Genomic DNA, 27,014 nt, shown 5'->3' with positions numbered 1-27,014 from the left:
AGCCCTGCACTCTCCACCCCGAGGCTGGTGGCCGCCAATGTCTACTTTACGGTGGGGAGCCAGCGGCCCTGCCGCCGCACCCGCACGGGGCAGCTGCTCTGTCCCCACGTGGCTGCAGGACCCGGGCCTTTCCCAAACCTGGGCCAGAAACCAGACACTGTGTCTGGCCCAGCCCTGCCCCACCTGCCCTCCCTCACCTGGCTGCAGGAAGCCCATCGGTGTGGCGTATGGCGGAGGGAAGAGCAAACCATTGCTAGAGGGTGGGAAGCTGAGGAGTCAAGGGGCCAGGATGAGGGAGGAGTTGAGATCCAAAAGGACAAAGTCGGGGGACTGCGGAGGAGGGCACATGTGACGGGCGTCCCCTCTAGACGGGAAGCCCCATCAAGACAGGCCCGGGGTCTGCTCCTGACACGAACACACTCAGCTCGGTGCCGTAGGCACCGTGACCATTACCATCTCTGTTTTACAAAGGAGGGAAACTGAGGCTCTCAAAGATCAAATAACTCGGTCAAGGTCACCCTGAGGGTAAACTGCAGAGTTTCGGCTCAGGCCAGGAAGATGGCTCCAGCACTCATGTGCTGAACTGCTGGCTATATTTCTTTACATTTTAGTATTTAACTTGCCTCTTTTTTCCTTTTGTTGTTTATGAAGATCAGCTAACTACTTACTGTTTCAGTGCATTTTTAGATGCTAAAAAGTAGTTTGTGCCAGATAAATGCTTCTCACACTTTCATGTGCAAAGCAATTTCCTGGGAACCATGTTACACGGCAGATTCTAGTTCCGTAGGGCTGGGGTGGGGCCCATAATTTGTCTTTCTAACAAGTTGCTGATGCTGCAAGTTCAGGACCACTTTGGGAACCACCGACCTGAGACCTACTGCCAGCTAGTGCCCAATACTAGAACTGCAGGACCTAGAATGAAGGACTGCAAGGAGCCCATGAGGAGCTGCGAGCTACATACCACCCTGCATGTTGGTGTCTGCTATTAGTTTTACACAGGAGAACACTGGGGCTCAAAGGCATTAAGCAACTAGTCAAGGTCATAAAATCACTCACCAAATACTTTCTGAATAGCAATTATGGGCCACGGGGAGGAAGCTGTGAATGAAATCCCTGCTCACAAGAATTAAGAAATAATCACTAGCCTGACTGGTTGGGTGGTACAGTGGATAGAGTGTCAACCTGGGACACTGAGGACCCTGGTTCAAAACCCCAAGGCGCCAGCTTGAGCACAGGCTCCTCAGTTTGAGCACAGGCTTGGCAGCTTGAGCGTGGGATCATAGACATGACCCCATGGTCACTGGCTTGAGCCCAAGGTCACCCGAGGTCGCTGGCTTGAACAAGGGGTCACTGGCTCAGCTGGAGCCCCTCCCCCAGTCAAGGCACGTATGAGAAGCAATCAATGAACAACTAAGGTGACACAACTATAAGCTGATGCTTCTCATCTCTCTGTTTTCCTGTCTTTCTCTCTCTCTCCCCCCTCCTCCCCTTTCTCTCTCTAAAATGAATAAAGTAAAATAATTTTAGAAAATGTAAGTAAATCACTAAATATAGGTACATCTGTTATGTCTAGGCGTAGGTAATTTTCATTCCTCCTGCTCCGCCTGAAGTAGAGACTTCTGTTCTGAGGTCTCCCACTTTTCAGGTGAGGTACACAGGGAAAGCGGGGCCCCGCTGTGGGCGGAGCACACACTGACCACGTTGGGAAGGGCTGTAAGAAGACTCAAGGCTGGCAGGAGGTGTGCACAGAGGGACTCAGCACTGCTGTTGACCTGAGGCCTGGAGTATGCCCAGGTCCCTGTTGGGAGAGCCACACCAAGGTGGTCATCAGGCCTAGGCTGTAGCTGAGAGGTCTCCAAGGGACTGCCTAATCTGGGAGCGAAACTGGCTCAGGGCACTACCGGATGTCCCAACCCACACGCCCTGCTGACTGTGCAGCGGAGCAACTATTGATATAAGCAAATGCAGTGCAGACGTCTTTCTCCGCAATGGCCCCCCAGCGCCCTCTGCTGGCCAAGCTCTAACATCATGCTGAACTGACAAGGAGAAATGCTTGAAGACTCCAGTCCTTTAGAGCAGAGCAGGTCCTGCAGGGTAAATTGTCAGGAGCTGAGAGGCAGTCGATTGAAAACAAGCACGCTTTCTAAAAGCCACCTTTTGTCCTCTGTTCTTTTCCTTTAGATTTTATTTATTTATTTGAGAGAGAGGATAGGGAGAGGGGGGAAGGGGGTAGGAGCGGGAAGCATCAACTTAGAGTAGTTGCTTCTCGTATGTGCCTTGACTGGGGCAAACCCGGGGTTTCGAACCAGCGACCTCGGCATTCCAGGTTGATGTCTTATCCACTGCACCACCACAGGTCAGGCTGTCCTCTCCTCCTTTACTGTTCCTTTTTCATAGCATTCTGTTTTCACTTTGTGGATGTAACAACTTCTTGAATTTTTCTGTGGGCACATTTAAATTTTGTTAAGTTCTCTTCTATTCCTAGGTTTAATCATTGCTTCAATTGTAGTAAGTTTTCCTATTTGTATGTCTTGTTATTCTTGGGTTTTTCTTGAGGCCTGAAAATCTTTGCTGCTCATCCATATTATTTAAAAAACAAAAACAAAAACCCGATTACACTGAATATTCCAGTAGCTAGCGGGGCTTCTTCTGCTTGGTGTTAGTATGTCTTCTTCCCAATGGGCCTCTTCCCTAAGCAGATTTAGCTGGGTGCTATAGGCCTGCGGGTGGGGCAAGTGGCTGGCTGTCTTCCCCTCGGTGACTGAGCGGCAACAGCCTACAGACGGGGCGCACTCCCCAAACACAAAAAGGGCTTTCCATCAAAGCGGCAGTCCCACACCTCCAGCCTTGGCTTCCTGTACAGATCCCTTCGGTGTCATTAATTGGCCCAAAAGTTGATTGCTCTCACCAGGAGATAAAAACCCAGATACCACCTGTTCAGACTGGTCAGTGATCATTGTATACCATTCTTACAGATTTTTAAAAAAAATTTTTTAAACTTCAGACCCTGGCTGTTTGGCTCAGTGGTAGAGCATTGGCTTGGTGTGTGGCTGTGCCAGGTTCGATTTCCGGGCAGGGCACACAGGAGAAGCGACCATCTGCTTCTCCACCCCTCCCCGCTCCCTTCTCTCTCTTCCCTTCCCGCAGCCATGGCTCTATTGGTTCTAGCACATCAGCCCCAGGCGCTGAGGATGGCACCATGGAGCCTCCACCTCAGGCACAAAAAATAGCTCGGTTGCAAGCATGGCCCCAGATGGGCAGAGCATCAGTCCCAGATGAGGGGTTGTCAGGTGGATCCCAGTCGGGGCGCATGCAGGAGTCTGTCTCTCTATCTTGGAAAAGAGTCCTCTCACTTGGAAAAGAAGAAAAAAATAAAATTTTTTAACTTCAAAGACAAAGTTACGCTTTGCAGTTCTCCACTTCACTCTCATCCTTCATTTTGCTCACCTGCTCTGAGCCCTTAGCCTCTCTGGGGAGGTCTTCTGAGCAAGTTACCCCTCACGTGTCCCTCAGACCTCATGAAGTGAGTTCTGGGGTGAGCTTTCCTCCACTTGGTTTCATTTGTCATCTTCCTTCCATCTGTTCTCTGCCTTCTAGAAATCTGTTGAAATCTCCCAGCTGCTGATGACCTGGTTTGTTCGTTAGTTTGTTTTTCACTGTCAGGGGTTTATACTTTTCTGCACTCTGGCAAATGTCCACCATCTTGAGTTGGAAGCCTTTTCACAAATGTTATATTCATCTATATCTGAGTCCATAAAACAGCCTTGCAAACAAGTCCAGATTTTCCCAGCCCAACAATTTCAGGAAGAACTTCTTTTTTAAAAAAAATTCATCATCAGAACCTCTTATCAAAATGACAAATTTAGATTTCATGCCCCTCACTAGGTCTAACTAGTCAAAGGGAAAAACAAAGCCCAAACCTGACCCAGTTAAGAGCTGGGGTTGTAGACCCTTCGCCCCGCCAGGGGGTCCGAAAGGTAGAGCTACAGGGGCACAGAGCTCAGCCCCTTGGGTAGGGGTGCCGACGGCTTACCCTGGACTTTGGTGACCATCTGCGGTGGGATGGTGGGGTGGGCAATGCAGCGAGCACAGGAGTTGGTGGCTGATGTGACACAGAACATGCCGGGTCGGCATTCACAGATGCGGGAGGAGTTCCACGTGCAAGGAGTCTTCTCCACGAGGTCACCTAAGGGGCACAGATGGAAGGATCAGGGATGGCAAGGGCGGGGGTGCAGAGAACCCCAGGAGGGAAGAGATGCATGTGTCCACGAGCAAATGCTCACGTGACCTTTCCGCTGAGCTGATCTTTCAGCATGCTCCAAATAACTACTCTGCACGAAAGGCAGCAGGTGAGGAAGGAGCATACACTATGTGACTCTGTTTATAGAAAATGCTATGGGATGCAGCTTGTCCACAGCGATGGAAAGCAGAATGGTTGCCTGGGAACGGGAATAGGGTGGGCAATGGTGCGAGGGATAAGGAGCATGAGGAAACTTTTGGGGGTGATGGACAGTTTATTACCTTGACTGTGGTGGTAGTTTCACAGATGTATGCATATGTCAAAATGTATCAAATGGCAACACTTTGTACATGTGTACTTTGACATACATCAACTATATCTTAATAAAACTGGTGAAATAATCCAGAGGACAGGGGTGACTGTGTATGGGAACAGATGAACCAAGACTAACCATAACCTTATGACTCTTTTTTAAAATTGATTTTAGAGAGAGAGGAGGAGAGAGAGAGAGACGGAAACATCAATCTATCCCTGTATGTGTCCTCTCTGGGGATTGAACCAGCAACCTCTGCATATTGGGACAGTGCTCTAACTAACTGAGCTACATGGCCAGGGCAACTTGCTGATTATTTAAAACTGAGTTATAGTCTATAACAACTCCTGATTCCTTCTATTTCTAAATAGGTATAAAATTTTCAATGATAAAAAGCCTTTTGTTCTGTCCTGGCATCATCCCGAAGCACAGAAGTTGTGGGTTTGGTCCCCGGTCAGGGCACATACAGGAAGAGACTGATGTTTTTGTCTCTCTCTCTTTCTCTCACTTCTCTTTTGCTAAAAGCAATAAATAATTTTTTTTCTGAAGCTGGAAACGGGGAGGCAGTCAGACAGACTCCCGCATGCGCCCGACCAGGATCCACCCAGCACACCCACCAGGAGGTGATGCTCTGCCCATCCGGGGCATCACTCTGTCGCGACCAGAGCCACTCTAGTGCCTGGGGCAGAGGCCAAGGAGCCATCCTCAGTACCCGGGCCATCTTTTGCTCCAATGGAGCCTCGGCTGCGGGAAGGGAAGAGAGACAGAGAGGAAGGAGAGGGGGAGAGGTGGAGAAGCAGATGGGCGCTTCTCCTGTGTGCCCTGGCCGGGAATCGAACCCGGGACTCCTGCACGCCAGTCCGATGCTCTACCACTGAGCCAACCGGCCAGGGCCAATAAATAAATTTTTTTTTTTTTTCATTTTTCTGAAGCTGGAAACAGGGAGAGACAGTCAGACAGACTCCCGCATGCGCCCGACCGGGATCCACCCGGCACGCCCACCATGGGGCTACGCTCTGCCCACCAGGGGGCGATGCTCTGCCCATCCTGGGCGTCGCCATGTTGCGACCAGAGCCACTCTAGCACCTGAGGCAGAGGCCACAGAGCCATCCCCAGCGCCCGGGCCATCTTTGCTCCAATGGAGCCTCGGCTGCGGGAGGGGAAGAGAGAGACAGAGAGGAAAGCGTGGCGGAGGGGTGGAGAAGCAAATGGGCGCTTCTCCTATGTGCCCTGGCCGGGAATCGAACCCGGGTCCTCCGCACGCTAGGCCGACGCTCTACCGCTGAGCCAACCGGCCAGGGCCAATAAATAAATTTAAAAAAAAAAATAAATGGTTAGGCCCTGGCCAGTTGGCTCAGTGGTAGAGCATCGGCCTGGTGTATGGAAGTCCCAGGTTCGATTCCTGGCCAGGGCACACAGGAGAAGCGCCCATCTGCTTCTCCACCTCTCCCCCTCTCCTCCCTCTCTATCTCTCTCTTCCCCTCCTGCAGCCAAGGCTCCATTGGAGCAAAGTTGGCCCAGGTGCTGAGGATGGCTCTGTGGCCTCTGTCTCAGGCACTATAATGGCTCAGGTCGCAATGGAACAATGGCCCAGATGGGCAGAGCATCGCACCCTGGTGGGCATGCCGGGTGGATCCCGGTCGGGCACATGCCAGAGTCTGTTTGACTGCCTCCTCGCTTTTAACTTTGAAAAAATACACACACACAAAAAAAATGGTTAAAGGTTCTATAAAAGAAAAGGTATAATCATGTACTTATATCTGTTTGGAGATATTTATGCTCTATTTATGTGAAAATAGAGTTTCTGTGTCAGTGGATGAGACAAATGTGACATTCTCAGTGCAGACGCTTCTCCTGGGCAGAATACGCAGAGACCTTGCGTGATAGTGATGAGGGACCACACAGTCTCTGCTGGCAATGCCCTGAGAGCACAGGAACTGGGGGAGACGTGGGGAATCTGTGCAGAGGGCAAGACGGACTAAGCCAGTGGTCGGCTAACCACGGCTCGCGAGCCACGTGTGGCTCTTTGGCCCCTTGAGTGTGGCTCTTCCACAAAATACCACATGTGGCCGCTACCTCAGTAAGGAATGTACCTACCTATATAGTTTAAGTTTAAAAAATTTGGCTCTCAAAAGAAATTTCAATCGTTGTACTGTTGATATTTGGCTCTGTTGACTAATGAGTTTGCCAACCACTAGCTAAGCCATGAGTGAGATGACTTGGGATGACACTGGCTATTATCATCACTATAGTGATTAACATAATCAGGTGAATATAAGACAGTATTCTTAACTATCTCCCCAATTAATTCAGTTTAACCTATTTCATCCCCACAACCCTCTGAGATAGCACTATTATGCCCATTTTATAGATGAGGAAACTGAGGCACAGACAGCTTAAGAAGCTGGAGTTTCAAGTGGTCAAGCAAAAGTGTGAACCCCGGCACTGGGGCTCACGAACACATGCTCCTAAGCCCCTCGCTGCCTCGCGGGCTTCAACTACAAGAGCTACAGGAGTTCTTGGGCCCAGAGCCATCCCCTGTTTCTCCATCTGACACTGTAGCTGTGACAGATAATATTTTTTTCCAAAAATGGCCAAATCATTAGTTCTAGCCCCATCTGCTTTCCCAGATCTCTGGTGCTTAGCCACCAAGAAGCTCAATATTTTTCCTTCCCTTGACTCCAGTGGGATCTGTGACCACCTCAACAGGTAGATAGTGGCGGAAGTTACACCGTGTGACTTCTAAGGTTAGGTCATAAAAAGGGATGTGGCTTCTCTGCTCCTCCCTCAACCCCTATTCTTAGAATCCAGCCACCAGGCCATGAGAAAGCCCAGGGTGAGCCATACAGAGACCGGTATGGAGAGGACCTGAAGCCCCAGGTGGCAGCTGACATTGACCCCCAGATCCAGCTTCTAGATGAGCCCAGCCTCCAGCCTTTGAGTTTTCCAGCTGAGACCCAGACATGGTAGAACACAGATCAGCTGTCCCCACAATGTCCCGTCTGAATTCTGACCCACAGGATTCATGAGTACAATGAGTGGTTTGTTTTTCACCACTAGCTTTTGAAAATAATTGCTATGCTGCTTTAGTTACTGGGACAGTGGCCCCCAAGTGACGACAGACTGTTCTTTCCTCTGTTTAGTCTCTCTTGACTGAGGTCTGGGTTGCTGTCTGAAAGAGAACCCAGACAAAAGGCCTCTGCAGGTGGGCTAAGCCACTAACAGCCAGGGCAGCCCAAGCCCGGGTCACTGCCCCTGCCCCGTGGGGCCTTCATGGACGTCACAGGACGCAGCTGGTTACGCTATGAGGCTGTGGTGAGGGCGCCTCAGGGAAAACCCCTGCAGGATGTCAGGCTGCTGTGCACACGGCAGTCACCCACTGAGTGGCTTGTCCGGGCTGTGCTCTCAGAGGCAGCGCAGTGGAGGGACCAGAGCTCAGAACCTGGTGGCAGACACCCTACATTCAGACTCCAGCCCTGCCACTCTCAAGAGCTGGTAGCTTTTGAAAGACTTCCCAAAGCCTCAGTTTCCTCTTCTGTAAAATGGGGATAATGGCAATCCATGCATCAGATGATGGTTATGAAAAATAATGAGACAAGTCTGGAACAGGAAGGTGGTTAACAAATGTTTAGTTGCAGGAGAGAGTAACTGAATGGAAGCTCTCTGAAAAGGGGGTCACCACCATCAAAAACCCACAGTTGTGAGTGGGAGTGAGTTACTCGAAGCTGACTGCTCAAAACGCCAGAGAGCTGAATCAGGCTCCCGAGAGCCGAGCAGCTCAAGACCAAATTCAGGGCTCCCCACCCTCAGATTCTCAGTCTTTCCTGCAAGACCCCCTCCCCCAGATCCCAATCCCTAGAAGGAGCCCCTGGTGGAAAGACAGGCTCTTACCTCCTGAACAGCTCACACAGGCCGTGCAGCGGCCATCCCTGTCGAGGTAGTAGTCCTGTTCACACTGCTTCCTGCAGTCAGCGGACCCCGGAGGGCACAGGTGCTGTCGGGACAGCCCTGGGAAAAGAAGCAGAGAAGCTCCAGGCCAGGCTACCTTGGCAAAGGCCTCACCTCCCCACAATCACTGAACCTCCCCCCCCCCACTCCCAACTCCACAGCCAGCTCCCAAACTCTGCGCAAGTCAGATCCATCCCCCAGAGAGTTACGAGGCTCAGAGAGGGAAGGAATAAGTCTAAAGCCACCCAGGAGAAGAGCTCTGAGCCCCCCTATACTCCTGGTTCCCCCCACACAACCCTGATTCATTATTTCTACCATGCTAGAGCCTTCTCTCTATGCCCACGGCTCTGCCATTGCCTTCCTCAGAACTTTGGTAGCCACTTTCCCTGTGAGATCAGAAATGAGGCAAGGATGCCTACTACCGCAGCTTCTAGTCAGTATGGTACAGGGATCCCAGGCTATGCAATAATACAAGAAAAAGAAATACAAATGGTAAGGTTTACAAAGGAAGATATCAATCTGTTATAAACAGATGATCCACAGATAATGCAAAAGTATCTGCAGATACATTATTAGAACTAAAAAGTGAATTAGCAAGGTGGTAGGATATAATGTTACTATATCCGAATCAATCAAATGTCTGTATATTTGGGTTGAACTACATAAAATTGTTGTTGTTTTATTATTATTTATTTTTTTTAATTTTTTGTATTTTTCTGAAGTTGGAAATGGGGAGGCAGTCAGACAGACTCCCGCATGCACCCAACCGGGATCCACCCGGCATGCCCACTAGGGGGCGATGCTCTGCCCATCTGGGGCGTTGCTCTGTTGCAACCAGAGCCATTCTAGCACCTGAGGCAGAGGCCACAGAGCCATCCTCAGTGCCCAGGCCAACTTTGCTCCAATGGAGCCTTGGCTGTGGGAGGGGAAGAGAGAGATAGAGAGGAAGGAGAGGGGGAGGGGTGGAGAAGCAGATGGGCGCTTCTCCTGTGTGCCCTGGCCGGGAATCAAACCTGGGACTCCTGCACGCCGGGCCGACGCTCTATCACTGAGCCAACCGGCCAGGGACAAAATTGTTGTTTTGACAGGTCAGACAGTCAAATATTGGCAATGTCACATGGTTCAAAAAGAGTTAGGACATAACAGAAAGAACTTATGGGCGTGGACAACAGTGTGGTGATTGGTGGAGAGAGAGGGGCTGGGCTAAGTGGGGGAGGGAATAGAGGAGATTTGGTGATGGGAGGAGAGTTAATGTGTGGTGGCGAACATACAATACAGCCTACACATGATCTACTGTGGAATTGAACACCTGAAACTGTAAAATTGTGTTAACAAGAGTCACCCTCATACTGTCAGTAAGAAGAGGGAAAAAGAGTTAGAACATGACACACTGAAAAAGATACCATTTGCATCATCATCAGAAATACCAAATACTTATAAATCTAACAAAAAAAGGTAAATATCTCTACATAGAATAAAATAAAACATTAGTGGGAAAATTAAAGAAAGCCTGAATCAATGTAGGGTAATGCCATGACCTCAATGCTGTGACAGGCTGGACTCTTTCCAAACTGGTTTATAGTTTCAACACAACCCCAACCAAAATCCCAATGGGGGCCCTGGCAGGTTGGCTCAGTGGTAGAGCATCAGCCTGGCATGTGAATGTCCCAGGTTTGATTCCGGGTCAGGGCACACAGAAGAAGCGATCACCTGCTTCTCCTCCCCTCCAACTCCCCTTCTCTCTCTCTCTATCTTAGTATTCCTCTCTCACAGCTATGGCTCAATTGATTCAAGCACATCGGCCCCAGACACTGAGGATGACTCCATGGAGCCTCTGCCTCAGGCATTAAAAATAGCTTGGTTACAAGCATGGCCCCAGATGGACAGAACATTGGTTTTAGATGGGGGTTGCTGGGTGGATCCTGAAGGGGGAGCATGCAGGAGTCTGTCTATCTCCCCTCCTTTCATTTAAAAAGAAATCCCAATGGGACACTTTGAATAGTTGATTTAATTTGAATAATTGATTTTAAAATGCAGGTGGATATGCAAATTACTAGAATAGCTAATATACTGTTGAAGAATAAAGTTGAAAAAGTTGCTCAATCATCATGAAGACTATTTAAAGAGCAATAGTAATTAAGACAGTATGGTATTCAAGCAGAATAGACCAAAAGACCCATGGAGTTACAGAGCCCAGCACCATTCACACACATACATGACTTTTGACTTACAACAAAGCTGGCATGCAAAACTGTGGGAAAAGGACAATTCATTAAATAAATGGTATTCGTTCAACTGGCTATCCACGTGTATACTCAATGTGACCATGGCCTCCCACCACACTCAAGCCAAGGTCAATGGCAGAGCTACACAGGAAAGGCAAAACAATAATGATCCTAGACAATAAACGCAGGCACTCTCTGAGACTTACAAAGCAGTACTGACCAAGCACCAATCATAAAGGAAACGATGGATGATCTGACTACACTGAAATTAAGAACATCTCTTCATTAAGAAGAGAATGAGAAGGCAAGCCACAGGGCGGGAGAAGATATTTGAGCCCAGCTACAGGATTAAGGGTTCAAACCCCAGAATTATAAGAGGTCCTGAAAATCAATTTTTAAAAAAGAACCCAAGGGAAATGAAAAAATACACAAAAACTTGTTTTTCTTTTTCTTTTTTTTTTTTAACAGAGACAGAGAGAGAGTCAGAGAGAGAGATAGACAGGAACGGAGAGAGGAGAAGCATCAATCATTTTCATTGCGCGTTGCAACACCTTAGTTGTTCATTGATTGCTTTCTCATATGTGCCTTGACCGTGGGGCTACAGCAGACCGAGTAATCCCTTGCTCAAGCCAGCGACCTTGGGTCCAAGCTGGTGAGCTTTTGCTCAAACCAGATGAGTCCGCGCTCAAGCTGGCGACCTCGGGGTCTCGAACCTGGGTCTTCTGCATCCCAGTCCGACACTCTATTCACTGCGCCACCGCCCAGTCAGGCAAAAAAACTTGTTTTTCATTATCCATTATAGCCAAAAAGTGGAAACAACCCAAATATCCAAAAACTGTTTGGATAAGCAAAGTGTGGTACCTGTGCAATGGAAGGCTATTCAATAATAAACAGGAATGAACCAGGAGCCCCAATTCGTTGCCATGGGAACCAGGATGGCATCAAATCGACACCTGCAGAGGCTCACCTGTTCCCTGCAAGCACCAGCACCTCAGTGTCCGGCACACAGGGGGCTCTCAGAACTGCTGTTAAAGGAGTGAGTGCTTCCATTTCTACCCTGGTTCTCAATGCCTCAGTCTGTCTTTTTCCCTCGCTGGGAAAGACCACAGTTCAGTGCCCGCCTCCCGGACCATCACTCACAGGTCACCCACCAATCAGACACTGATGCTATGGGAAACAGCCCACAGCCTCTCTGGAGAAATTACCTGGATCCGGACTGGGCTTCCCTACAGAGGAACGAGAGTTGGGAGTCCTCATCACTTTGGAGTTATCTTCCGGGGTGAGGGGAGTGTCCCCTCCAAGAAGCATGGTCCTGGCATCAGAGCTTGCAGAGGTCAGGGTGGGCTTGGCCCGGGGGGTTGTGCTGCTGGGAAAAAAGCCAGAGTTGGAACAGACAATTCTGCTGAAGGGATTAGGGACTTCTGTGCCCAGGGACAACCATCTCTATAGCCAACAGTCCCCAGACCCTCTGCCTCCAGTCTCAGCAGGCCCTCGGTCAGGGAGCAAGGGCTGTGCTTTCTAGGCTTTCTTTGTCTCCTGTGCAATAGGGCAGGCTGGGCACACAGTAGAGCCTCATGCGACTTGTTTGCCTGGCCAAGAGGCGTGCTGGAGCCCTGACACCCTGTGCTGAACCCCACCAGCACCCCCAGCCCCAGCTATGGTCCAGGATCCTGTGGGTGGAGACAGCTGGATGGGAGAGGGCCAGGAGTCACCTGGTGGGTGCCTTGCAGTTCTCCGGGCTGGTGCTGCAGTCAGGGCTGGTCCCTGGGGGAGGTGGCTCGCAGACAGTGTCACTCTTCGCTGTGCCTGCAGGGGGACACAGTGCCTTCAACTTGGTATTGAGGAGTCCACAGACTCCAGGAATAGACTTGTACCACCACAAACCAGACTCCTGGATAGGCACTTGGAACACGCAGTGGCCATGTGGTGTTTGTGAGACAGGACAGTGAGAAGCTGGGAAAATCCCTCGGCAAGCAGAATGGGGAAACTGAGACAAATAGCTGAGCACACTGGCCGGGAAATTCACAGCCAGATGCAGAGCATCAGGCCTTAGACATCACATCTAGGCCTCCGTGGTGTTTTGGCTCCAGGCGCAGGCGCACTACACCCTCCCTCCCCCACTGGCTGATGGCACCCTTCCCTGGGGCTGGCAGGTCACTGTGGTCTTGGAGGTTCACACTGGGAAAAGTGGATATGCTATTGGAACCCTCCCCTAGCCTCTTAGTCTATAAAAAACCCTCAAAACAAAGGACCTGGCATGCATGCTCTCTCCCACCCTGGGCGCATACCCATGCCCTTCCGGTCCCCTCTTCCTCCTCTTCCCTTCTTCCCCACCCCCCACAGGGGTGCATCTCCGAAATCCTAAGGGTCCTCACTAGACCTGAAACCAGGGGAGCAGTGGGCAGCAGCAGCTCGTCCCGGGCTCACCCCCTGAACCTGTCCCCAAGGCCCCCTTTTCTCCACTCATTTCTTTCCTATAAGGCCTTCAGAGCACCAAGGCAGCCCCGCCTGTCTCTCTCCTGTGGCTTCTTCTCTCCTAAGCCCTTCCTTGTCTCACCGTCCCCAGCTCTAATAAGCTTTCTCTTGAGATCACCTGGACTCGGTGTGCTGTAAAATTTTTCCTGCATAAAGTCAACAATACATTACCAGCTGGCCCCAGGCTGACCCAAAGGGTCCGGTCCTCTGTCTGGTAACATCTGCACCTGCCCAGTATCTGTCCCCCCTTGGGGGAAAGCAGCTCGGTTTTCTCCAGGGAATCACTCTCCCCAAACTCAGTATCTGTTTTTAGGGGCTGGGACTGACGGATCCCCCCGCTGCCCCATCCAGGAGGAGCCACGGTAACAGGCCGGACTAACCACTCCATTCCATGCCTCTGTCCATGACGGACTGGCTCAGGGATGGGCACACCACCCAAACCATGCTTACGAGATGCAATTTCAAGGCTTTGTTTTTGGTTAATAATGTAGGAAAGAGAAGCTGTCTCTCCACTGGAGCTGGGTAGGAAGCAAGCCTGGAGCAACTGGTAGATATCTATGGAAACCTAACTGCAGGGCAGAAGAGATGAGAGACAAGAAAAGAGCTCCTGGATCCAGCTATGCCTGAAGCTACCCAGAGCTATCCCCAGACTTTTTAGTTACATGAGGACAAAAATTTGAGATTTTGTTACTTGCAGCCCAAAGGGTCCTGGAGTCTATCCTAGGTGGAAGCAGAGTGAGGACTTGCCATCAAGTGGCCCTGAGTTTGCCCGCCACCTCTATCCTGTCATAGCTGTGCCAGGCAAGTCAAATGATCATCATCATCATAATAATAATATAGTTTTCATGAGGCTGTTGTCAGGTTAAACAAAGAGTGTACCCAGTGGGCCTATGGTTGTTACAAATAGCAAATGCCCAGTAAAGAGCATGTCCTTTTCCTCATCTGGACTCTTGTCCCATTGCTTAGAAAGTGACCCACACACGTGTGGCATATGATCTGAAGGTTTCAGTGGCGGTAGGTAGGAACAAGGCTGCCTTGTCTTGTGTGTCCGCAGTGTGGTAGGAAGACAAGACCAGGGAGGGGGTGACACTCAAACCCTGACTGGATAGTCTCTGCTCTGTGGTCCTGAGCAGTCTGCCTGCCATCTCTGCACCTCAATTTCCTCACTTGTAAAGTGGAGCTTATACCGCCTGATGGCGTTTTGTGAGTTTCGGGAGCATAAGCCTATGCAAGCTCTTAGCATTGGGCTTATCTAGGAACTGGATTCTAAAGTAGAAACTAGTCTTCATCTTGCAGGCGGAGAGAATGAGACCCGGAGAGTTGCCCTGTGGGGAGTCCACAGGGGAATCTCACCGTTAGCCAGGGTCTGGCAGCCAAAGGCTGGAGCGCTTCCAAAGTGGCGCTGTCCAATAGAAATACGGTGTGAATCATGCAGGTCATTTTAAATTTTCTAGTAGCTATGTTTTCAAAAGTAAGAAGACACATGTGAAAGTAATTTAAGTAATGTCTTCATTTAACCCAATAGATCTAAAGTGTTGTCAGCAAGTAATCAATATAAAAAATAATGAGATGTTTTACAATCTTTTATAGTAGGTATTTGAAATTCAGTGCATATTCTATGCTGACAGAGTATCTCAATGCACTGAACACATTTTAAATTTATTTATTTATTCATTCTTTTTTTAGAGAGGGGAGAGAGAGAGAGAGAGAGAGAGAGAGAGAGAGAGAGAGAGAGAGAGCGCTGAACACATTTTAAGTGCTCAACATAGCCAGAGGGCCCATGGTATCACCTTGGGCAGCGCCAGTTTAGGGGCAGCGCAAGCGTAGGGGCAGCGCAAGCGTAGGGGGAGCAAAGAGAGGACTCTGGCGCCACCATGTGGCAGTCACAGGAAAACCAGCCCCAACTGGTCCAAGCGCCTGACTTGGAACTGAACTGAAGGCATTTGACAGAGGACAGAGGCCCAGGAAGCGGTGGGAACATACCCCACAGACGCAAAGTGACACGAAATCCCGGTTATCTGATGTCCAGTCCAGAGCGCGTTCTACCCCACCAACCTGCCCCTGCTTGCCGGTGGCGGCCTTCTAGGTGCCCCTGAGCAGAGTGTTTTGCGTGACCCAGCTTAAGGCTGAGTAGAAAGCTAACTAAGTGAATGGGGAGGGAATGGTGTCCCAGACAGAAGGAACAGCATGGGTAAAGGCCTGGTAGAAGGAAACAGCACTGCCCATCCATGGAACCGAAAGAGGACAGATCAGGAGGGGCCCAGATAGCGAGGGGCTGGTGCGGAAGGCTGAGCCCGGAGGAAGGCTGAGCCCGGAGGAAGGCTGAGCCCCGAGGAAGGCTGGGCCCGGAGGAAGGCTGGGCCCGGAGGAAGGCTGGGCCCCGAGGAAGGCTGAGCCCGGAGGAAGGCTGAGCCCGGAGGAAGGCTGAGCCCCGAGGAAGGCTGAGCCGGAGGAAGGCTGAGCCCGGAGGAAGGCTGAGCCCCGAGGAAGGCTGAGCCCGGAGGAAGGCTGGGCCCGGAGGAAGGCTGAGCCCAGGGGAAGGCTGAGCCCGGAGGAAGGCGGCCACACCACGTGGGGTCTGTTGAGGACCTCGTCCTTCAGACTCTGCCTCCGGGAGACAGTGGGTGTACTTCCCCTGACTCCTGCCACTGGGCACTGCGACAGACTCTGAGAGGTGGGGAGGAAAAGGCAGGCAGGTGAGGGGTCTTGGGGCCGAGGAACAACACAGGAGTGCGCGCCCTGGGCTTTCTCTTTGCTCCGCACATCCCCGCCTTGGAGCACAATCAGCCAGCAGCCCAGAAACTCCAAAGTACTCAGGCTTAAAAAAAAACAATCCCCTAAAAAAACCTGTTCTCTTTTATCAGAGGATCACTAGAGGGAGATACTAAATGTTTTCAGCAGGTGCATGGGGAGAAAGGAAGGAACACACACAATCTGATCTGGTTTTTCAACGGAGATTCTGGCTGTTTGCCGGAGAGAGAATTGGGCAACAAAATCTGTGGGGCTGGGGAGGGGCTGGCTGTGAGGGAGGGGAGGGGAGGAAGGAGGGAGGAGGAGAGGGGGCAGGGATGGGACTCCAGAAAAGGGCCAGGTCACCGGCATTTTCCTCCCCAGTGGACACAACTCCCTCTGGTCCCATCTTGACCCCCCTCCAGTGTCCCATGTGTGCCTGTGGCACCTCTTCCGAGCTGTGGTCCAAAACCCACCACTCCCCTGCCTCCTTTTTGCAAGTCACTCTGATGCCACCCACAGGGGACCTGTGGCCTGTCTCTCCTCTCTGGCCACTGGCCTCCTTGTGCCATCAGAACATTAGAAACCCAGAGAAGATAAGGAACATGCCTGAGGTCACAAAGCCAGTTGGAAAAGAGCCAAGTTTCTCAGCTGGGAGCCTGGTGCCCAGTTTCTTGCTCCTCTAACTTCTAAGGCCTCGACTGGGAAGGAGGAAGCCAGCCCTAATCTCCCAGGAATCTCCCAGGACAGAGACTTGAGGTTTCTTTCTTGTTTATGGAGCATCAGAGAACTTTTGCCCAGAGCCTCAACCCATCCCAAGACCTCTTCTGGCCAGGCCTGTGCCTGTACCACCGGGGTCTCTCAGAGCCTGGGACACGAAGGCAGGGGGCAGCCAGGGGCTCCGGGGGCCTGGTGTATCCAGGCATCATCGCGAAAGGAGACGTGATCTGCCCACAGGAAGGTCGGCGGGGATGGCACAGTGTCAGCACAGATCTCAGCCCCGGGTTGAGGGTCGGAGACTTACCCGGAAACTTGACAATCATCCCTGGGGGGCAGGTGGAGTGGGGGGAGCAGCGGGCACAGCTGTGGGTGGCTGATGTGGCACAGAACATGCCGGCCTTGCATTCGCACACACGGGGCGAGTTACACGAACACGGCTTCTTCTCCACGAGGTCGTCTAAGGGACACACAGGAGGGTCAGAGAGAACAGAGGGAGTGTGAGAGAAGGCACGCGAGGACCCGCCAGGGACAGCCCAGCGTGTGAGAGCAGGTGCTGCTGTGGCCTTAGCAGGGCAGGCAGGGCAGCTGCACACTCGGCTTTTTCCAGAGTGTTCCTCAGATGAGTGCATGGGGCAGGCGGGGGCCATGAGGCAGCCTCCACCTCCCAGCCCATATCCCTGCAGATCACTGAATTAGTATTAAAAATAAATTAATGTCCCAGTTTTTAAGTGGGTAGTAAGAGACATGGATTTTTTTTTTTCTTTTTTTGTGACAGAGACAGAGTCAGAGAGAGGGACAGAGAGAGACAGGTAGGAAGGGAGAGAGATGAGAAGCATCAATTTTTTGTTGCGGCACCTTAGTTGTTCATTGATTGCTTTCTCACATATGCCTTGACCGGGGGTCTCCAGCAGACCAAGTGACCTCTTGCTCAAGCCAGCGACCTTGGGCTCAAGCTGGTGAGCTTTGCTCAAGCCAGATGAGCCCGAACTCAAGCTGGCGACCTCAGCTCTATCCACTGAGCCACCACCTGGTCAGGCAACATGGAGAGATATTAAACATATATTTCTAAGTGAAAGAAACCAATCTGAAAAGGCTAGACATACTTTGGTTCCAAATATATGACATTCTGGAAAAGACAGAACTATGGACACAGTGACAAGGTCAGTGGTTGCCAGGGTTCGGCAGTGAAGGGTGGGGAGGATAAACAGGCAGAGCACAGAGGATTTTCAGGGCACCGAGGATATTCTGTGTGATACTGCAATAGTGGATACATGACATTATCCATAGATGATGAATTTTCCAAAAACCATAGAACTAAATACAGCAAGAGTGACCTTTGCAGTAAACTATGAACTTCAGTTAATAATGTACCAGTTCTGGTTCATCAGCTGTAAGAACACACCACATTAATGCAAGATGTTAGTAATAAGAAAAACTGTGGGGTGTGCTGGAAAGGGGGGTATATGGGTACTCTCTATGCTTTCTGATCAGTTTTTCTATAAATCTAAAACTGTTCTTTAAAAAGGTCTATTGAACCTGACCAGGCAGTAGCGCAGTGGATAGAACGTTGAATTGGGATGAGGAAGACCCAGGTTCGAGACCCCGAGGTTGCCAGCTTGAGCACGGGCTCATCTGGTTTGAGCAAAGCTCACCAGCTTGAACCCAAGGTTGCTGACTCGAGCAAGGGGTTACTTGGTCTGATGTAGCCCCACAGTCAAGGCACATATGAGAAAGTAATCAATGAACAACTAAGGTATCACAATGAAAAACTAATAATTGATGCTTCTCATCTCTCTCCGTTCCTGTCTGTCCCTGTCTCTCTCCGTTCCTGTCTGTCCCTGTCTATCCCTCTCTCTGACTCTCTCTCTGTCTCTGTAAAAAATAAATATAGATAGGCCCTGGCCAGTTGGCTCAGGGGTAGAGTGTCGGCCTGGCGTGCGGGGGCACCCGGGTTCGATTCCCGGCCAGGGCCCATAGGAGAAGCGCCCATTTGCTTCTCCACCCCCCCCCCCTCCTTCCTCTCTGTCTCTCTCTTCCCCTCCCGCAGCCAAGGCTCCATTGGAGCAAAGATGGCCCGGGCGCTGGGGATGGCTCCTTGGCCTCTGCCCCAGGCGCTAGAGTGGCTCTGGTCACTGCAGAGCGACGCCCCGGAGGGGCAGAGCATCGCCCCCTGGTGGGCAGAGCGTCGCCCCTGGTGGGCGTGCCAGGTGGATCCCGGTCGGGCACATGCGGGAGTCTGTCTGACTGTCTCTCCTCATTTCCAGCTTCAGAAAAATACAAAAAAAAATAATAATAAATAAATAAATATATAAAGATAGATAGATAGATAGATAGATAGATAGATAGATAGATAGATAAAAAGGTCTATTGAGTATTTTAATGAGCCAAGGATTTGAGAAATTTTTCCTCCAAAGAAGATATACAAATGGGCAGTAAGCACATGAAAAGATGCTCACTATCATTAGTCATTAGGGAAAGGCAAACTCAAACCACAATGAGACACCACTTTGTAACCACCAGCATGGCAAGAATCAAAAAGACAGACAATAACAAGTGTTGGCGAGGATGTGGACAAAGGAGAATGCTCACACCATGCTAGTGGGAATATTAATGAGATTCTGTGGTGGAAACCAGTTTGGCAGTTCCTCAAAAAGTTAAACAAAGATTTACTGTCAGATCCAGCAATTCCACTCCTACATATCTACCCAAGAGGACTGAAAGCATATGTCCCCACAAACACTTATCCATGAATGATCACAGCAGCTCTACTGGTAACAGCCAAAGAGTAGAAATAACACAGATGTCCATAGACATTATAAACAAAATGTGGTATGTCTATGCAATGCAATAATAGTCAGCCATCAAAAGGAATGAAGGGCTGACACCCCTTACCACATGGGTGGACCTTGAAAACACTACGTAAAGTAAAGGAAGCCGGACACTAAAGCCACAGACTGCCTGATTCTATTTACAGGAAAGGTCCAAAAGTAGGCAAGTCTATAGAGACAGAAATTAGATGGAGTAGGAGGGGAGGAGGGAAGAATTGGGAGGGAATGGGTTTCTTTTGGGGGAGGTAGAAATGTTCTGGAATTCAAGAGTGGTGGGAGTTGCACAGTCACTGCACTGCACACTCTAAAATGGTTAATTTTACAAACTAAATGTGTTATTATGTTCAAAATAAGGTACTTGCCCTGGCCAGATGGCTCGGTTGGTTAGAGTATCGCCCTGAAGTGCAGAGGTTGCCAGTTCAATCCTGGTCAGGGCAATACAGGAACAGATCAATATTGTCTCTGTCTCTCCCTGGCTGGTTGGCTCAGTGGTAGAGCTTCAGCCCTGTGAGTGGATGTTCTGGGATTGATTCCCGATCAGGGCACACAGGAGAAGTGACCATCTGCTTCTCCACCCTATTCTTCCTCTCTCTCTCTCTCTCTCTCTCTTCCCCTCCTGCAGCTATGGCTCGATTGGTTCAAGTGCATTGGCCCTGGGTACTGAAGATGGCTCCATGGAGCCTGTACCTCAAGCGCTTAAAAAATGGCTCAGTTGCTAAGCAATGGAGCAATGCCCCACATGGGCAGAGCATCACCCCCTAGTGGGCTTCCGGGTGGATGCCGGTCAGGGTGCATGCAGGAGTCTGTCTCTTTGCTTCCCCTCCTCTCCCTATAATAAAAAAAATAATAATAAGGCACTGAACATTAAGAAGTCTGCACATGAAGTCAAGGTGCAAACTTATTTTATTGTTATTTAATGCATATACAATATATTAGAAAGGTAACTACTGTTACACAGTGCAATACTAATAACTACGTATTAAGATAACTGATTATTATTCATCTTATAGTAATTATGTGTTAAAACTATAGGGCACAAAAGATACAAATGAAGAACTTTTACTTTTTCTATCACTAATCTTTGGTAGTTATTAACTACAGAGAATACTGAGCATGCCACGTTAATAATTGACTCTGTTCTTCCCCATGCTTGCAGTCTGACCATCTTTTGAAACCTCAGAGACTTTGGTTTTGTGGTGATCTCAGAATTTGCTGAATTAAGCACTAAGCATTTTAAAATACTAAACAGAATTATTAAATACATTATGAAAAAAATCTTAATTTTTCCATTGATTTGAAAGAGAGAGAGAGAGAGAAGGAGGGGAAGGAAGAGAAGTATCAACTCACTATTCTAAACTGAAAAAAACTAAAGCTTGAGGAAGCAGATAAAAGAGAAAGCAGTATTTTGAATCAATATAATTAATATTCTCAGAGATGCAAAAGGAAAACTGCAGCTATGAAAAAGGAATCTCTCTACCCTCACGAACAGTGGGTGGAATTGTAAATTGGTGTAGCCACTATGGAAAACAGTATGGAGGCTCCTCGAAAAATGAAAAATAAAACTACCTTATGACCAAGCAATTCCACTACTGGGTATCTATTCAAAAAAATCCAAAACACTAATTCAAAAAGACATGTGGCCCCTAAGTGCACTGTAGCATTATTTATAATAGCCAAAGCACAGCAGCAACATAAGGGTCCACTGATAGATGAGTGGATAAAGATGTGGTACATATATACAATGGAATATTACTCAGCCATGAAAAAAAGAATGAAATCTTACCATTTGCAACAACATGGATGGACCTAGAGTATATTACGCTAAGTGAAATAAGTCAGACAGAGAAAGACAAATACCATATGATTTCACTTATATGTGGAACCTAAAGAACAATATAAATGAACAAACAAAATAGAAACAGGCTCACAGATACAGAGAACAGACGAATGGTTGCCAGATGGGTTGGGGGGCTGGGTGAAAAAGGGGAAAGGTTTAAGAAGTGCACATTGGCAGTTACAAAATAGTCACTGGATGCAAAATACAGCATAGGGAATATTATCAATAATATTGTGATAACCATGTATAGTGCCAGGTGGGTAGTAGACTCACTGAGGTGACCGACTTGTAATTATATAAATGTCTGATCACTGTGCTGTACACCTAAAAGTAACATAATATTATACATCAACTGTAATTAGAAAACTTTTTTTATGTTTAAAAAAAACCCCCAAGGAATCCCCTGGAGAAGAATGCTATGTTCACCAATTCCAGTTTCCCCTGAGCTCAGAAAGACTACATTTTCTAGCTTCCCTTGCAGGTGGATTGGGGTCGTGTGATTGGTTTCTGGCCAGTGAGATATGAGCATCAGTGATAAAAGCCTCTCCCAGGCCTGGCCCCCTAGGAGGCTGTCTTGACTTTCTCTCCTTGCTATAGTGACCCTGTTATGGTCCCTAACTCTCACCAGCACCCTAGAAGCTGTTCTGAGGAGAGAATAAAAATCCTGAGAATTGTCTAAAATCTGGAGAGAAGCTGACCAAGAGCAGTGAGTAGGCATCCCTGGAAAACTCAAGAGAAAACCCTTGAGTAGCGAGAGCCCATACGGCCTAGCCCGGGCCTGGGCAGAGCTGGGAGAGACTGCCCACTCCCGGGCAGCAGGACCAGGCTGCGGAAGGGAGCAGAGCCCCGGGGGCTGGGTGCACCCCTCTCTAAGCATCAGGAGCCCTATTAAGGTGATCCAACAGACAGAGAGCAGAGCCCTGCCCCAGCAACAATGCTTTACCCACTGTGCCACCACAAGTCAAACACAAAATGATAAAGTTATATGATTCCACTTAAATGAACTTCCTAGAGTCAGCAAATTCATAGAGAGTAGAATGGTAGTTGCCAAAGGCTGGGGCTGGGTGGGTGGCAGATGAGGAGCTATGTATTTATTCATTCATTCATTTATTCATTCATCTATTTTAAGGAGCTAATGTTTAATGGGGACAGTTTCAGTTTGAGAAAATGAAAAAATTCTACAGCTGGACGGTGGTGATGGCTGCCCAACAATGTAAAGGTACTTCATGTCACTAGACAGTAACTTAAAAACGGTTAAAAATGATAAGTCCTTCCTGGAAAGTCCCCATGACTGTGAAATCAAGCAATAAATCAAAAGGTAAAATTAAGGAATAGAGGAGCATGGTAAATAATGCTCACAATGAGTACATTTAAAGAGCAAAATAAAACTAACCCTCTAAGGCATTGGTCCCTAATCCCCGGGCTGCAGACCAGTACCGGTCCGTGAGCCATTTGGTACCGGTTTGCAGAGAAAGAATAAATAACTTACATTATTTCCATTTTATTTATATTTAAGTCTGAACGATTTTTTTTTGTTTTGTTTTGTTTTGTTTTTTTGTATTTTTCTGAAGCTGGAAACGGGGAGAGACAGTCAGACAGACTCCCGCATGTGCCCGACTGGGATCCATCCAGCACACCCACCAGGGGGCGACGCTCTGCCCCTCCGGGGCGTCGCTCTGTTGCGACCAGAGCCACTCCAGCGCCTGGGGCAGAGGCCAAGGAGCCATCCCCAGCGCCCGGGCCATCCCTGCTCCAATGGAGCCTCAGCTGCAGGAGGGGAAGAGAGAGACAGAGAGGAAGGAGGGGGGGGGGTGGAGAAGCAAATGGGCGCTTCTCCTATGGGCCCTGGCCGAGAATCGAACCCAGGTCCCCCCGCACGCCAGGCCGACGCTCTACCACTGAGCCAACCAGCCAGGGCCTATCTATATTTATTTTTTACAGAGACAGAGAGAGAGTCAGAGGAGGGGGGGGTGGAGAAGCAGATGGGCGCCTCTTCTGTGTGCCCTGGCCGGGAATCGAACCCGGGACCCCTTGCACGCCAGGCCGACACTCTACCACTGAGCCAACCGGCCAGGGCCTGAACGATGTTTTATTTTTTTTAAATGGCCAGATTCCCTCTGTTACATCCATCTAAGACTCACTCTTGACGCTTGTCTCGGTCACGTGATACATTTATCCGTCCCACCCTAAAGGCCAGTCCGTGAAAATATTTTCTGATATTAAACCGATCCGTGACCCAAAAAAAGGTTGGGGACCTCTGCTCTAAGGGACTTAGGGGCACAGAAGAGAATACAAGAACCACAAGCTATGACAAAGTAAAAATATGTAAGCCATAAAAGTCAGGAAGAGGCCGGGAAGGTCTGCTGGCTAATGAGTTCATTTTTCATTACAAAGAATCGATCTACTCTATCTTGTCCCAAGATTGAAACAAGTAGAATATGACTTTATCATAAGAAATAGTAATTCCTTAAATGATTCCTAACTGCTTACTGATTTTCAGAACCTCTTCTCATTTTAGAGGTTTTTGTGAGGAACTACTGTCTCTTGTGATAACTTGGTTTCTTCGCTTTAGCATCTTCCTCTGATGCATTTGAATAAAATTAATTGTAATCACTTTAATACCATAGCTAGTATGGTCCTATCCTCTTAAAAATTCCTTATTTGTATGTACATGTAGTCTGGCTGCTAATCTATCCAGTCTTCTCTCTAATGTAGAGGTACAGAGAAGCATCAATCACCCAGTGATAGGGGAGGGATAGAGGTGGCTTTTTTCTTACATTTCTCTATTGGTTGTATTTTTGGTAGTGAACACAATATAATTTTCACTTAACAAAATGCAGCCATTAGTCTTAAAATTTTGAAGCAATACCAGAGAAAAATGCTAACAAAGAATGGTAATAGTAGTGTCAAACAAAAATGGAATTACAGCAAAGACATTATGGCCCTGGCCAGTTGGCTCAGTGGTAGAACGTCAACCCAGCATGCAGATGTCCCAGATTCTATTTTAAGAGCATACAGCAGAAACGACCATCTGCTTCTCTACCCCCCCCACTTCCCCTTCTTTCTCTCTCTCTCTCTCTCTCTTCTCCTCCCACAACCATGGCTCAATTGATTCAAGCAAGTTGGCTCTGGGCACTGAGGATGGCTCCATAGCCTCGCCTTAGGTGCTCAAATAGTTTGGTTGCCAAGCAATGGAGCAATGGCCCCAGATGTGCAGAGAATCACCTGGTAGGGGGTTTGCCAGGTGGATCCCTGGATCCCAGTTAGGGCACATGCAAGAATCTGTCTCTGCCTCCTCACCTCTCAATTAAAAGAAAGAAGAAGATAGGCAAAGACATCATAAGGAACAAAGAGGTATCTTTCATGTTGGTAAAAGGTCCAACTCACCAAGAAAACATATTCATGAACACTATACTTAGTAACACAGCTTTGACATAGATAAAGCAAAAATAGAACACAATGAAAATCTGATGATAAACAACCACATAGACTTTAACACATTCATCTCAGAAATCAACCTTTGTGAAGATGACAAAATTAGACAAGAATGCATATTATTTAAATAACACAATTAATAAACTGAATGTAATAAGTTCATATAGAATTTTGCATGGAACAAACAGAATATACATTTTCTTTTCAAACACACTTAACATGCCAAGAAATATGAATATTTATTAGGCCAAGAAATCTCAACATACTTCTCCCCCCCCCCCCCCCCGCAAAAAAGATCCCACACAAAAGCAAAACAAACACCAGATAGCACACAAACCACATTCACCAACCATCATAAGAAATTCACAACACAAGTGCTTTTTGAAAGGGCTCTCCCAAGAGTGCTGTGGTCTCAGGGAAAGAACACAGTTCTTGGTGTGAGGCCATCATTTCAAACTCCAGTTGGGCCACTGACCAGAGTTTTGCAACTTTGGAAAGCCCTTAGCCTCCCTGAGCCTGTTTCCTCATTGGAAAGCAGGGATAAGAATCTTCTCCCGTGGGTTTTGCAAAAATTAAACTCAATCAACGTGAGTCCCTGCTCTGAAGGGATGTGTTAACTAAGCCTCTCCAAAGAGTAAGGATGCAAAAGATCATGGCTGATATCAACTCACAAATCCAGAGGGGTAAACTGAGGCACCAGGGGGCCAATTCAGAGTATAGTCACCAAATTTTGATGCTCCCCATCTTCCAGATTCTCTGCCTCTCCCCAGAGGCCCTCTCTCCCAGAAAGAAGCCCCTGGAGGGGAGGACACAATTCTTACCTCTGCAGCTCACACAGGCTGTGCACCTGTTCCTGTCCAGGTAGTGGTCCTGCGGACACTGCTTCCAACACTTAGGTAAGCCCCGGGGGCCCAGCTGCTGTGTGGACAGCCCTGGAAAAAGAGGCAGAGAAACTCCAGGCCAGACCACCTTGGCAAACTCTCAAAGGCCACCCCCTCCACCTCTCATCCTTGAATCCCTCACCAGCAATTCTCCCAAACCCCCAAACTTGTCAGCAGAACTCTTGTGTTATAGATGGAGGCACTGATGCTGAAGAGGGCAGAACCTGCCTAAGGTCAGCTAGCAGGCAGGAGAGGCAGCATGGGTTGGGGAGAAGAGCTGGGTCTGGGATTCCAGGGCTGCCACATGCATACTAGGTGGCCTTGGACAAGTTATAATGACCTCATGGGTCATATTAAGTTAATAATATGATGTACCTCCTAGGGCTGTTGAATGGATTGAAGGGATTGTGGAGAGAAACATGCTACATCCTACAGCCGTCCTGGGCATGCAGCGAGCGCTGGGTGAGCGCAGTTCTAATCATTCCTGGAGTCCCGCATTGTAGGAACTGGGCAGACAAAGTCCCTCGAGCGGGAGGAGCCTAATCCAGCCTGACCCAGAGGCTCACAAATCACCCAGCTGTCTCTCACTCCCCCTGCACAGGGACCGCAGAGGCCTGATGCTGAGACCAAAAAGACGGGGTGAAAGGGAAGGGGGCCTCCTGGATGTTCACCGGGTGTTCACCTGCACTGCCCCGCTCTGTGATGTTCTAGCTGCGGTGCCTCCCGCCACCTGCTTCTGGGACAGCACGTGACCTGGCAGGCCAATTAGAATGCCTCATCCTTTAGCGGAATAGGCACGTGGCCCAGAAAGGCCAATCAGAGTACATCTCCTTCAATACTGTGATTGGTTCATGGGCACATGACCCATGCCAGCCAAAGAGCCCCATCTCTGAGAGTTTCACAAAAGCCACCAGGAAATAGCCCTTCTCTTCACTGTTGGATTCCCAGTTGAAAGGGCAGTTAAGGCCCAGAGCTGCCTGTCATGGCTGCTGCAACCTGGGTAGTGTCCACCTGAGAAGGAGGTGACTCAGAGGCCAGCAGAGGGCCCCAGACGTGGGGGGGGGGGTCGGTCCATGCAGAGAAAGGGATGCCTGATGACATCATTAAAACCGAAATTTAGCCTGACCTGTGGAGACGTAGTGGATAAAGCGTCCACCTGGAAATGCTGAGGTCGCCGGTTCAAAACCCTGGGCTTGCCTGGTCAAGGCACATATGGGAGTTGATGCTTCCAGCTCCTCCCCCCTGTCTCTCTCTCTCTCTTTCTCTCTCTCTCTCTCCCTCTCTCTCTCTCCTTTCTAAAATGAATAAATAAAATTTAAAAAAAAACTAAAAAAAAAAATTATGGTGTCATGGATTTCTCTGTTTATTGAGTCAATTATTTC

General features: G+C 49.0%; 1 protein-coding gene across 1 annotated transcript in view; it reads right to left on the bottom strand.

Moving 5' to 3' along the window:
* Positions 1-27,014, bottom strand: part of TNFRSF8 (TNF receptor superfamily member 8) — a 63,074-nt gene that overhangs the window by 17,843 nt on the left and 18,217 nt on the right. The window contains exons 3-8 of the mRNA XM_066375098.1: positions 25,573-25,683; positions 16,956-17,108; positions 12,439-12,532; positions 11,932-12,092; positions 8,445-8,561; positions 4,034-4,186 (exon numbers count right to left, since the gene is read on the bottom strand). Of these exons, the coding sequence (XP_066231195.1) occupies positions 4,034-4,186; positions 8,445-8,561; positions 11,932-12,092; positions 12,439-12,532; positions 16,956-17,108; positions 25,573-25,683 (789 nt within the window). The remainder of the gene's footprint in view (positions 1-4,033; positions 4,187-8,444; positions 8,562-11,931; positions 12,093-12,438; positions 12,533-16,955; positions 17,109-25,572; positions 25,684-27,014) is intronic.

Source organism: Saccopteryx leptura, chromosome 3 (assembly GCF_036850995.1).
Source record: "Saccopteryx leptura isolate mSacLep1 chromosome 3, mSacLep1_pri_phased_curated, whole genome shotgun sequence".
NCBI lineage: Eukaryota > Metazoa > Chordata > Mammalia > Chiroptera > Emballonuridae > Saccopteryx > Saccopteryx leptura.
The sequence above is the reverse complement of the archived record's forward strand: the minus strand, read 5'-3'. Positions and strand labels throughout refer to the sequence as shown.